General features: G+C 43.1%; 1 protein-coding gene across 3 annotated transcripts in view; it reads left to right on the forward strand.

Moving 5' to 3' along the window:
- Positions 1-13,233, forward strand: part of ICE2 (interactor of little elongation complex ELL subunit 2) — an 825,537-nt gene that overhangs the window by 791,606 nt on the left and 20,698 nt on the right. For all 3 annotated transcript variants that reach the window (XM_085648299.1, XM_085648300.1, XM_085648301.1), the window contains one exon: positions 2,883-2,933. In XM_085648299.1, coding sequence (XP_085504425.1) covers positions 2,883-2,933 — 51 coding nt within the window. The remainder of the gene's footprint in view (positions 1-2,882; positions 2,934-13,233) is intronic.

Here is a 13,233-nt window from a genome sequence, read left to right on the forward strand (position 1 = left end):
GTACTTTGTCTATACTGCCAAAATCCTCCAACGTATTGCCTCTCATACCCCTGTGAATGTTATTATAATCTATGCTCATTTGGCAGCTGGCCATCTGAGGCGGACAATACTTCCACTACTATTCAGTGACATGTCTAGGCTGTGCAGTCTTCTATAACCCAGCTGCTCTTTTTCTTGTCTTCATTATAGGAACCTTTTGGAGTAGAGGTGGATACCTGCGTAAATGCAACTCCAAATCAGTCAGATGGACTTGCAGGCCATTCGCCTGCAGTTGAGTGCCTCAATACCATCCATCAAAGCAAGGCTAGTACAGAGTACAGTTCCTCACGTACAACACAATCACAAGCAGGACAGAGTGGAGTCCTGTGCCGAGAGACACTGCGCCTCTAAAATTTGCTTGAACATCTGGGCATCTCCCTGAATGTGAACCGCCTGGCAGGACCTTTAAACATTAGGACGGGGAAGCTCCGACAGTGATACCTTGTGGATAATGAATGGCAGCAGCATCCTGAGGTGGTGCAGGGCATCTTCAGGGGAGATGGATCTTTTCACCACTATTAGGAGGTGCAATGTCAGAACTTCTGTGAGTCGGTGTTCCCTAGAATGCTCTCTCCAGGAAATACATACAAGCTAGAGTGGAGCACAGGACTCGTACGATTTTCTTCCAATACCTATTCTGCCCAGAGTTCTGAAGAAGATCAGGTGCGCCTGAGTTCAAGTCATCTTAGTGGCTCTGAATGGGCCAGGAAAGTGTGGTACCTGGAACTCCTGGGCATGAGCCTCTGTCCTCTGATCAGGCTACCACTTCAGGAGGGTCTTTTGTGGCAGTAGCAGGGCTGGATTCTGCACCCATATGTGCAGAATCTCCACCTCCTTTTGTGGAAATTATGGAGCTGCAGTAGTTGACTGTTCAGTCTACCACCCAAAGTTGTGGATGTCAGCCTTGCTGCCTGGTATCTCTCTGCAAAGTCCTTCTACACCTGGCTCTGGATGAGATTTGTGGTCTGATGTGGAGGCCGCAGCATGGGCACTGTACAAGGTAAATTGACGGTTCTCTTATTACTTGTGTTCTCTGACCCACCAAGGACTTGCGGTGGGCATCATTAAATTTTGTAGGCCTTTCGGCATTTTTGAGTTTACTGAACAAGGTGTCCTTGCTAAAATCACCCTTTGTGATGCAACTTCTTAAAGGTTTCACACACATGTCCTCCCAAACCCTTTGTGATGCCTCGGTGAGATCTAAATTTGGTCCTGGCTTTCCGTGTGTATTCCCTTCAATCCAGTGCACAGCTGCTCATTGTATATGCTGACTCTGAAGACTGTCATGGAGGGCCTGTTCTAGATATCTGTCAAGTTGCAAAGTGAGCGTCACTGCACATGTTTGAGAAGCACTGCTGCCTTCAAGGTCACAGCTGATAAGGTCATTTTGCCCACTTGATCCTGCAGGACTTTTTAGTCTGTGCAGTCCACTGACCTTCCTCCATAGTAGGTACTGCTTTGATATTTAGTGGCTGAGGAATTTCCTGGTATAAGAATCCATCAGAAGAACAAGCTACTTACCTGCGTTAACGCTCTTTCTGGTGGGTACTTTATATAATGACAGATTCCTCAGTATGCTCCCGCTTCCCCGTTCTGTGGAATGAACTCTTTTCTCATCCAAAAAGGTTCCAAAGTAGACATCTGCACAAGGTAACCCAGATTGTTGGTGGGCCCTTTGCCTGTGAGTGCAGACATATTAACATATTTGCAAAAAATGTCCCCGCAATAAACAAACAATTTACCTTTTGGTGGTTTGGCTGGGAATGTAAGATCTGTAGGGTACACCAGTGCTTCATTCCACAGTTTTACATATGTTACCCTGGAATCTTCCCATTTGCAGGTACAGCAGTCATTGATGATGTCACCGCTGTTATTCCATGCATATTTATTGCTGCTGAGGATTTGCTTCCCAGTGACGTCATGCTGAATAATTTCATTATCTGGTGCACCACACACTCTCTGTACTCTTTGATATTTTGGACTAGGTAGCTGTCTAAATGTTTTAGTGCTGGCTAGTGATTGGTCCTCAAGGGAAAGAATGCATGATATGGGAATAGTAGTCATGAGAGTTGCTTCAGACACGGGTAAGAAAAAAAAAATGAAGGAGGATTTAGAATGTCCTTGTGTTGAAGGTGTCTGATCCACGAATGTGTTTTGACCACAGCCTCAACATTTGATCATAGTTTGATTGCAATTGTGTTATAACATTGATTGATGCTTAGAGTTTTACATCCACATTTGTTGTCTCTGGCTCCTGAGTCATTCGTCCATGTCTTTGTTTTGTTGGCTGTGGTCTGTGGGGAAACCCTATGGGCAGCATTCCTAGTGATGATAGCAAAGGAAGGCTAGCTCTCATTCTGCATGTCTTCCAGTTGGACTTTGCTTCCACTTGAAGCATATGGTCTGAGGTGTTCCATAGTGCAATACACCGCCTCGTGCCCTGCAGCCCTGTTTTGTTTCTTGAGTGAAAGACAGTTGTGTGTTGTGATCCCCAGGATAGCAGCAATTTGTCCTATCTCAGATTTCCCAGCCACAGCAGAAACGGGTTTCAAAGCACTGTGCCCAACGTATGTAGCAAATGCACCACGAGAGAGCACATACACCTCTGCCTTCCAGTCAACAGCAGCTTAGAAGGCTTGGCAAGACCAATCCTTTTTGTTTCCTGTTCTTGAATGCAATTTTAAACTCGCAACACTGAAGAACATACTTTGGTATTCGACTTTTAGGTGCTCATTTGTCTAATATACATTTTCTGGAAGTTACTAATTTAAAATCCCAATGTTCGTGAAAGTGTATTGTATGCTGTGATTGTACTGACTTCTATCTTCGTTTTTGTTTCCCAGACCTTACGATTCACTGAATATTCTCCGACACATCTTGAAGAAAGTCACTAGGTGAGGTTTTTTTTCTTCTGAGACACTTTCTTTCATGAATAGAATGACGTTTTGGCCCCTAAGTATTACCAATACAGGTAAGACTTCAAGACTCTCCTCAAACATCTACAAAGGGGTTGTGGATTATTGAGGCATTCCCAGACCACAGCAGCTTCCACGTATCACATGAAGGGCCCACATGATCAGCATTACTCTAATGTCTGCTTTGCCCATGCCGACCTGGGGATCTCTTAGTGTGCTCCACAATCTATTCTTTGGTACTCACAAGAAGAAAAACCTGAACAGTAATTAGAGACTCCACCAAAAGGAGCTGATTCCTGTGACAGGAAATCCGCCCTGACCATCAGTCGTTGTGAGAGGATCCTTCAGTGAGTGCAAATGCACATTAGTCTTTTGTGCTTCAGTAGAAAAATGAAAATCTCGGAAGAGCAGGTAAGATCTTAGATGAGGTAGGCACTCCTGGCATACATTAGGCTAGTGGCGTTGCTGTTGTAGTCAGTTTTCACCTGCAAGTAGCCTATTTGGTTGTTGTCTCCATAGTTCTCCTTAACAGCAAGGTGTTCTCCTGAGATGAGAAATTGCTATTCTTCTGACAACGTTTTTCTGTAATGCAAGACTGATGCAGTCGAGTCCTAGCCCTTAGTTCTTTCAAGTGTGCACTTCCGTATGTCTTCAGTCATTTGGGTTAGCTCTGTCCTACGATTACCTATTGATTATAAATACTGTAGAGACTGTGTATATGTTAATGCTGCATACATCTTTTTAAATTTGTTAAAGTTTAATTTCATATTACTGAGCTGTCCTGCATTACTTAATTGCAAGGTGGCGCACCGTATACTTTTCTACTAGGTACTGGTCGAAGCATGTGAACTTTTACCTATTATAAGTGTAAATCAGTGTTTCATCTGTTCATATGGTTTATTCTGGGAACCACACCATGTATACTGTACATTAACAAAATATTGTTAAACCATTTGGTTAAATGGCTTGTCATTGTACTGCGTTCTGGCAGCAGAGCAAGCCTAGACCTTGTGTCTGGCATTCATTTCCCAATGATCGTGGAGTTAATCTCCTTGGTGAACAGGATGAGGGATATATTCATTTTCTTGTATTCACTTATTCCAGTTTTCAGCTGACAAACAGGATAAACGTATGTGACTGTACATTTATAGGTGCACACTCGTGTAGGGCAAATGCCTTCTGGCCAATGGGCTGGCATTGGTATTGTAGGCTGTAGTTAGCAAGAGAAGGGTTTGGAAAGGTCCCTAAAGGCTGATGTCTGTATAGTAAATTAATCAGTAAAACGGTGTCTTCCCACTCTCTGAGCATTTGATCAACATTTAAATGACTCTTGCACCGAGATAGCAATATCTGTGTCATGAAGGGACAAAATAAACAGCTCTGATGAGTCTGCCCATCATGATAACATAATGAGGATCATCATAATGATAATGCTATTTGTGTTAAACTAATTTGCCTCTTTCACTCAGAATTCGGACTACATTGGATGTTTTGCATCTTATGCATGAGCCCTTCAAAGGTATAAATACACTTTGCAACTTAAGGAGTTTTGATGAGCAGGCTTACTGGTAGCTATTGCGGGTAAACAGGAGTAACTGTGAGCTCCAGGCATCTGGTTCTTTCAAGTTCTTGAACTTTAAACTCCTCCATCTTCTGCTCCCATCTTGTCCATCTGGAAATCTCAGTATCTGATTCTTCCCGTCTCAACCGACCATCCTCTGTTTCTTTTTTCTCTCCTTTTTCCCCACCCCCACTTGAAGTCCATTTTTATTCCTACACCCTAAACTTTCCCCTTCTATTTCACCTTGTAATACCTATGACCCCTCGTCTTTCACCACAAGCTCCATCCATAAGCTCCAATTTTGTCTCCTTCATTTCCTCTTCAATGCCTCTGATACAAAGGAGGAGTCATCACTACTGTTCTAATCCTGATCAGAAGCCTTAGTGAAATGTATAAAGATCAACAAAAACCTTAGGGCACACTTCAACTGTATGCTTTCATGTCGATGAGCAGATTTAACTATTGTAGATCAGCGTTGTTGTGTCTTTCTACCTTCCTCCCTGCTGCACCTTCCTCTGCATAACTACTCGACTGTCCTACCCTACTCTTGAGGCCAGTCTTGAACTAAATGTCTTAACAGCTCATCACGGGGTCATCTGGCTTATAAAATTGATCACCTGATTAAGATGATCAACTGTACCATATTATTACTAATATTAGCATTCTGATAGGTGCTCACATTTCTTTTTTAGGGATCAACTAATAAATGCATTTTACGGTGCCAAGAAGCAATCTCAAAACTCGCTACACTAAAGATATTGTTGAAGAAAACTTCAAAATTCTTCTTTTGGTTATCATAGAAAAAATGGAATATAGGTCTTCTGGCATTGGCCACAGAGTCTAGCTCCCAGAGGAGAATCGTAAAAACATTTAATCCCAATCTTAGAAGGTTTCATAATCTTTCACCTGCCTATACGTTTCACTATTCTATTGAGCTTGTTTCGAGAGGAGGTAATGGGATTAGGACACACAGAGCAGATGGCATTCAAAAGTATCTACACACACATTGATTTTCTACAAATGCTGCAGTTTATGCAAACTACGCTTTCAGCTGTCATCACAATATCACCATTTACAAAAGCCATACATTATGCTAACCGATTGGTATTTATCTCACAATTTCTCCCTTCTGTGCTTTACGTAGCACAACCCCTCATATTTTTATACATGTCAGTATTAATTAAATGAAATACTTCCTGCCCTTCTTCTCAGTTCTGTAAATTCTTTATCATCATCAATGAGGGATGGTGGGAGATCAGAAGAACCCCATTCTGATGTAAAAACATTTTGTTTAAACTGTAAGAAAATGAAAGCGTAACTAATCGAGTAATGTTATGGTAGGAGTCATAAGGATAATGTTGAATAATTTCTTTCCCCAATATCACATCACTGTCTTGCACCAGATATCCCGCCATCCTCCCATTTGTATAAGGCTGCGGGTAAAGTCACTAACTCAATGCATAGTTTTAATATTTTGGGTTTACGTTCATGAGTATTTGGGCTGGTAGGCACCTGAGAAATGCTGGTGAATGCCTAATGCTTTATTCAATTCTTGAGGTAGTCAAGAAAAAAAGACTCCCTTTGTTACTTGAGGAGTATTCCAAACCTTGGGATAAATTCACAGATCAATCTCATGGCCACTGAAAATATAGACCATTACCCATACAAACCAATATGAACAACAGCTAAGCATAAGAATAACATATGATTAAATGTGCAGAAATAGCTGTCATGTGGTGGGGTGCTGCTTCTGTGGTTTTGACCCCTTTAAAACATTATAAGCTTGCCCGACTGTACAAGGATGGTAATATTGTTGACCATAGTAGAAAACTGAGGTGCAAAACAGCAAGTATTAGGTTAATTTATTATTCCTTCTCTATTAACCGACTCAATATCATAGTACAAGTAAACTGTTTGAGACAGCAAGATCATCGGGGCAAACAATTTACCATTGTTTTCTCGATACAAGCCATCCTGGTGCTTGAGGCACCCACACCTTCTCCAGTCTGTATTTTCTCTTCATGGGCGTTGCTCCTGGTGAGATCAGATAAAGTAGACATAAAAGGATCAGAGAATTGTGACAATTGCAATGTTATACCAGAAGCTGATGATATAAGCAGCACTTTTAGAAGCAGTGTCAGTAAACGCATCTCCACGAGACACTTCATCCTGAGGTGTTTGGCATGCAGCGCACCTTACCAGAGCACAGGCAGATTGGGAACCGCAAGCTACCCTGGAAAACATATAGGGGGGGTGCTAGTGTAAAGCACTACTCCTGTCTCACCGCTGCTGCTTTTGTTACAGGGGGCCGATATTGCAGGTATGCTGCAGAACCACCCCCGGTAGCAAAAACGGCCCCCAGGGGTCCAACCACCCCAACCCCAGTGGCCATCTGGGAAAACAGTCCGGCCCTGGACCAGAGCTACGTACCTCTCAAGCTGGCGAGCATCAAACAAGCTTTTTATTTAAACCCAATACTTTAGTGCTGTTCCTGCTGAGCTGAGGAAACCGCTTTTCATCTGAGTCAGACGTCAACTCACGTCACCGTCATCCAGATTTTAGGTATAGGATACGGAAGTCGCGATATCGACAGCATATTCATTACATACGTTTTGAAATATATTCACCATAATTCCTGAACTAGTGGCCAGGACGGATTTTCTACAGGTCCCAAGATTTTGTCCTGATTCTATTTCTTCGATTGCCCTGAGGAAGTCGCGGGCACTCCCGGGCGACGAAACACGTGTTGGCTGGACCAACGAAAGAGAAAATAAAGAGAAGAGACAATCTAATGCCCAATAATGTGATATTGTACTGTTTTTGCTGATAACACAGTAGTGTGTGATATAACTAGGTGTGCTCGGGCTTCGATTTAGTATTGAGTGTGATCTGTATGGATCACGAATTGGGAAGGGTGGATGACCCTTCTCCCCTTGAGCACCTACAAGATACTTTAGTCTCAGTACAGTACTGATAAGGGTGAGCGCCATCATCCACCAGGGACTTTCATCCGTTTTGTGGTATATTATAAAGCAGAAGATGAGTAACTGAGGGCCTGATTTAGAGTTTGGCGACCAGAGTACAGTCTGTCAGGGTGCCGGAGGACATTTCCTCTGGTACCTTGACCGACTACTGCCCAGAGATTACTACCGCCTAGAGATTACTGCCGGCCGCGCCGTCATCTCTGTACATTGAACCGCCATTACAGAAGTTGCTTTGAATGTAGTAAACATTTGGAGGATGGGCACTGACTGTTTCAACTGCAATTCACCAAACATTTGCTTTATTTTTCTTCAAAAACAATAAATGAGTGGCCCCCACACCAAGGTAGTTTTCCCCTAGGGTGAGGGTCATTAAAGTTTTTTTCAGTCCCTCGGACAGGAACAAAATATTGTACACCATCCACACTAAATAGAGCTGGCAGTATAATGTCCTTCCTCCATTGGCCTCTGTTCTGTTGGTCAGTCAGAGGTACTATTTTGACAGAGCCAGCAGGGCTCCATCGACAGAAAAGTTGAGGTCTACCGTTCTCTAAATGAGGCAGGCAGACTGAGGGTTTGGCCCGCAGAGTACTCAATTGCATTTGCGACCAAGTACTCTGTACACCAAGCTCTAATTCATTCAGACCCTAATTGTTTTCTTTCAGTCACCATCATCCCGTGTTAGGTTACTGAGGACAAAGCCCTCTTTTTCTGAGCAACGAAATATAAATGGTTTTGAATGTGTTGAAAATGCCTCTTTTTGTATCCCCAATTTTTTCTCTGACCCCTTGCATATTCGAATTGGCTATACTCCTAAATGGCATATTTAAATTACCTATTCCCTACTATATGATTTAGAGTGTACCCAGAGCCTGTAAGTTAAATGTCACTAGTGGACTGCAGTACCCATTGTGCCACCCACTACAGTGGCAGTGCAAACATGACTGCAGGCCTACCATTGTAACCTCTCTGTGCACTTTTAAAACTGCACATTCGACCTGTCAAAGTAAACCTTATTGACAGGCCTAAACCTTCCCTTTAAATATGAAGTCACCGCTAAGTTAGCCTTACTGCCCAAAAGACAGGGTGCAATGTATTTCAAAGTAAGCACATGTAAAGGTTTAATATGAAACATGTTCTACCGGTGAAAAGGCCCCAAACACCATAGGAATGCATTATAGTACAATATTAAATTTGCCAGTGTTTTCCAAGGCCAAGGAACAACTACGCATTTTATTCTTGGACTTTAAAAAAATATTTATTATAAGCCCCAAATGTCACCTTTGAGCTGAATAGCCCCCTTGGGGAGGTGTGAACTTGCTTCCAGGTCTGAGACAAAGGCCTTGGGCGCAAGGAGGTTTCCTGTTTCTCTGACAGGATGACCTTCTGTACTGTGCTCAAGAATGTGATTAATTTCAGAGTCCTACCTTGTCACAGGAAAATGTAAGTTGACACTTGGGCAAGGCCCTTGTTTGTGTTCCCTCCCCAGTCAGGCAGGCAGTAGTCTTAGTGGGAGAGGAGCTGCAACAGGGCTAGTTTGAAGTGACTACTGGAAAGGAGTTGCTCATTTCCTTGGGCACGGAGGCCCTGCACAAGGGGGGGAAGGGTGTCACCATCTTGGATTCTTGAGCAGAGAGGTTCACTGAGATTGTTTGCGGTAGAAACTGCTTCAAAAGTGGTGGATTTACCCCTGAGATTTTTTTTCTTTTTCATTGGTTATGGGAGAGCTATTAGTCACTCCCACCCACATACTGGTGACAGGTATTATCGTGGAACCCTTTTCAGAACACTACTGGAACTGTGGAAGACAGAAGATGGACAGCACTTGCTTTTGAGACTGACGAGGAGGCCTGAAAGGCTGGACATACTCCTACCTGTATCTAGGACAAAAAATGGACTCCAAAGGACAGTTGTCTGACCTACTGTTAAGCTACGGGGACGCAACATTCTGTCAGAAGCTCTTTTTTCTGAAGGGCCCAGTTAACCAGTTCCCGCTGGACCTGCCCTGAACCCTGGTAGTGGCATCTGCTGGAGTGAGTCTTGACCCCCAAGTGCTGTCCCTGAGATCCTGACACCCTTGGCTTTCTTACGGTGTATTTCTCTTACAATCTTGAAAAGGAGTTTGGAAACTTTTTGGCTCCACAGATCTCCGGAGGTCAGAGAAAAACCTACCAAGTCAATCCAACAAATGTGCCATGCCGCTGGGCCAAAGATTCAGGTTGCTCACGCTCTGAGCTTTTCTGCAGCAGTAAGTCTATTACAGTTGGAGATCACAGAGAAGGTAACCAGCCTCATAAAACCCTCTTTGGCTACAGCTGCAGTTTTGCCCTGCTGAAAGAATCCAAGGTCCAAAATAATGACTACTTCCAAACACAAATATCTTCGCCGGGCGGAGGCGCCAATAGTATCCGGCTGGCGAGGGACCTTCCTTGGGTGCTAATTTTGAATTTCTCATTCATGGAGCTTTCTCGCTAAAAGTCAGCAGCTTCATTGACGACTATACGGCCTCGTAGAGCCCTTCTCGTCCATAGCCTTCGCCACGCCCCACTGAGGATTTTTGACTTCCGTTTCAGAGACTAGGAAGGTAAAAATTACGGCTGGGTTAAACCTGGTTTCTGTATAAGATCCATGCTCCATTGCAGTTGGAAATCATTAGGCCTAGGTACCAGTGAAGCACAACCAGATGACCACAGTTGGCGCATATCCCGGTTCCCCTTATTGGATTTTTGGTGTCATTTTGGTCATTAAATTATTTGCTACTCCTGTTTAAACCTTTAATCATTCATATCTTCAGTTTTTCTACTTTTATATATTGGAGCGGGATATTATTGTTTTGTGTTTTTGACATGTTAACTGTTTAGGTACTTCTAAATACTTTATGCATTTTTTAAATGATGTTCTGCTCTGTGCCATAACTGCCAGGGTTGAGCTCAGGTTTAATTTACTGAAACCTTTATTGGACCTAACAAGGATAGTTGCGTTGTTACTTGTAGAGGACTACCACCCACCACAACTACTAATCCACTTTCTCACATAAGGCAAATCTTAATGCTTTTGCTGAGGTTAGTGTAGTCTTCAAAAGTGTAAAATTATTTTCCTCTTCTTCTGTGGACCAATGCAAGTGCTATGGTGTGTCTCTTCTTATAAGATCCCCCAAAAACATTTATTATTGGCATATCATAAATAACTTACCATGCCTAAGAGGATGCAAACCTCAGTGATGAGGTGTGGTAACCTGCGGGGTGGCCTGGATACAATTTTCAGATGGGTGTTTTTCTCCTTCTGAAATGTAATGACCTAATTATGCCCCCCACCATAAACAAAACAGGTTTTTTCTTCAATGCCTTGTGCTCTATTTCACCATTGAGTTCATCCGTAGTATTGGAGACCACCAGCAGGTCATCTAGACACTGTCTAAGGACAGAGCCACCTGTGAAAGCAAAGGTGTTTAAATCAGTTTTAATAGCTTGGGGAAAGATGAACGGTGTTTTTGTATGTCCTGATGAGTCTCGTCCATGTTATTTGTTTCCTTGGAAAGAGAATGGCAATGCAAATACAAATTGTCTTACTTTATGTAAAGGAATTTATAATGGAGCATAACACTAGTCAGCCCCCTGTAGGCAGAATACAGGAAAGAACTTTGGCACTGGTTGGAACAACAAAGAAACTAGCAATTTCCACTGAGGGTCTCCCTGTTCACATGCACTGTGAACCTAGAGTTTGCCTTTGAAGTTGTAGGGCAGAACTCTTTTACAGAGAGTGGCTACTGCCCTCTCTACTCAGGCTGTGGTAGACTGACTGGTTTAATGTAACTAACATGGTATCTCCTCTGCTGGCCATTCAATCTCCCCCATAATCCTCCCGAGTCCTTGCAGGTTCTTGGTGGGTTGGTAATAAATTAGCCCTTACCTTTGTTCAACTCCGAATTTGTCTCTTCTGGGATAACCCTCCTAATTTTCTGGAAATTCACTCCAGAACAGGATCAGGAATTGTTTTTTCTAGACCTTCTGGCACTAAGAACCTAGTCAATATGCCAACCTGAGAAAGAGAACCCTGTGGACTCCACACTATGTGAGTGAGAGAGTTCTAGGTAATTATCAGTCCTGTGATATTTCACAGGGATACTTAGTGGAATCCCAAACCCCTATTTCATCATGAATAGGCACACTCGAATACCAGGAAGCCAGGAATATGGCTTCAAGATTTATTAAAATCAAAAACCTATTCTAGTGCACATAATACGAATAGTAACTATTGTAAAAATAAACGAGAAAGTAGCAATGATGCTTGTTAGAAGGCAGAATAATAGAAAATATTGAAACATTATGACATTATCATACAGCTTCTTTACACCTTACCTTTCTCTCGACTAACTTTCCACCAAAAAAGGCCTATTCAAGTTTCATAGAATGTTAACATCCTCTAAACTTTTCCTGAACAATATAACCAATGTACAGGAAATAAACAGAGGCTGCTGTTCCTGTCTGCACGTTGGCCGACAAGCCAAGTGGAGTCTGGATGTTCCTTCTCCATAGCCTTCAACAAGGCAAGGTGATTACAGGTTCTGTATGACCCTGTCTAGAAACCTTGGTATGAAGTTCCTCTCTATCTCATTGCACTGTGTTCGAATTTATATTCTAACTGAACATTGCTGAACATTTTCAAAATGAACAATTAGTAGTTAATCCCTTCTAGCCTTTCACTTCACAGGGGCAGATCATCCATATGAGCTTGGGGGCTAACCCCCCGTTGTGAGCCATTACATGACAGTCACATTGCTCACATATTTTTCCTTAAAATAACTTTCTCCAGTAGTGCCATTGATATTGCTACCTTTAGGTGCGAGGTCACAGAGCTCTCTGTCCAGCCAAAACAGGAGGCAGGTGGGTGTCTGCTATTGCTGTAACATGGCGTGGTTGACTTAGGATGTGTTAACCAAACTATGCATGTCACATTGGTTATTGTTTTCGCTCTGGTCAGCCTGACATGCGCAGTTCAGGCTTTCACGAGCAAAGATAGCAGAAACTCAGCTCCATTGGTGTTCGACTGAGAGCTGGTTTTGCCTGTCCCAGACAATCCTGGCACTGCTCTTATGCTATTTAGTATTTTAAGCAGCATGAGAGCAGTGCTTGGATTGGCCGGGATGTTATTACCCAAAGTGCATTTCTTTTACAGTCAGCCAGTACGCGGGGCAGCGGAATTTAATCTTGGGTGAACTTATTGGGCAAAGACATGTGGGAGTCAGCCACAGAAGGACAACAATTTTAAGCACATTGAGACTTTAGGTAGCTGCTCAAGATAATGAAACTTCCTGTGCATCAATGAGGAAAATAGGGAAAGTTCTTAACTGTTACTGAAAGTGAGACTGCTTCTTCCTGGGCCCTTCTCCTGTGCAGTGGAGTCAGGTGGGTGCCTTCTAGTTACCATATGTAGCTGGAGGAGATTGCCCTGTTGTAGAATTTACGTTTTGAACCCTTGGTCCTTGCTCCGGCATTTTCATGGTCTCCAGCTTACTACGTCAGTAGGGCAATCCCCATTGATGCTCTGCTATTAGAAGCCTTGGACTGTGACCAGTGGGCTCTGAGATACAGGCCTCCACCCCCTTTTGGTACATCTGACGGTATCCATGTACACTGGCACCTTGACCAGCAGCTGCCCTCCTACAGACAGCCCAGTGTCCACTGGTCCAGTGGGACTTCAGTAACTCTGCCTAGACACCAGGCACCTGCAACAAGAC

This window comes from Triturus cristatus, chromosome 3_2 (assembly GCF_964204655.1).
Source record: "Triturus cristatus chromosome 3_2, aTriCri1.1, whole genome shotgun sequence".
NCBI lineage: Eukaryota > Metazoa > Chordata > Amphibia > Caudata > Salamandridae > Triturus > Triturus cristatus.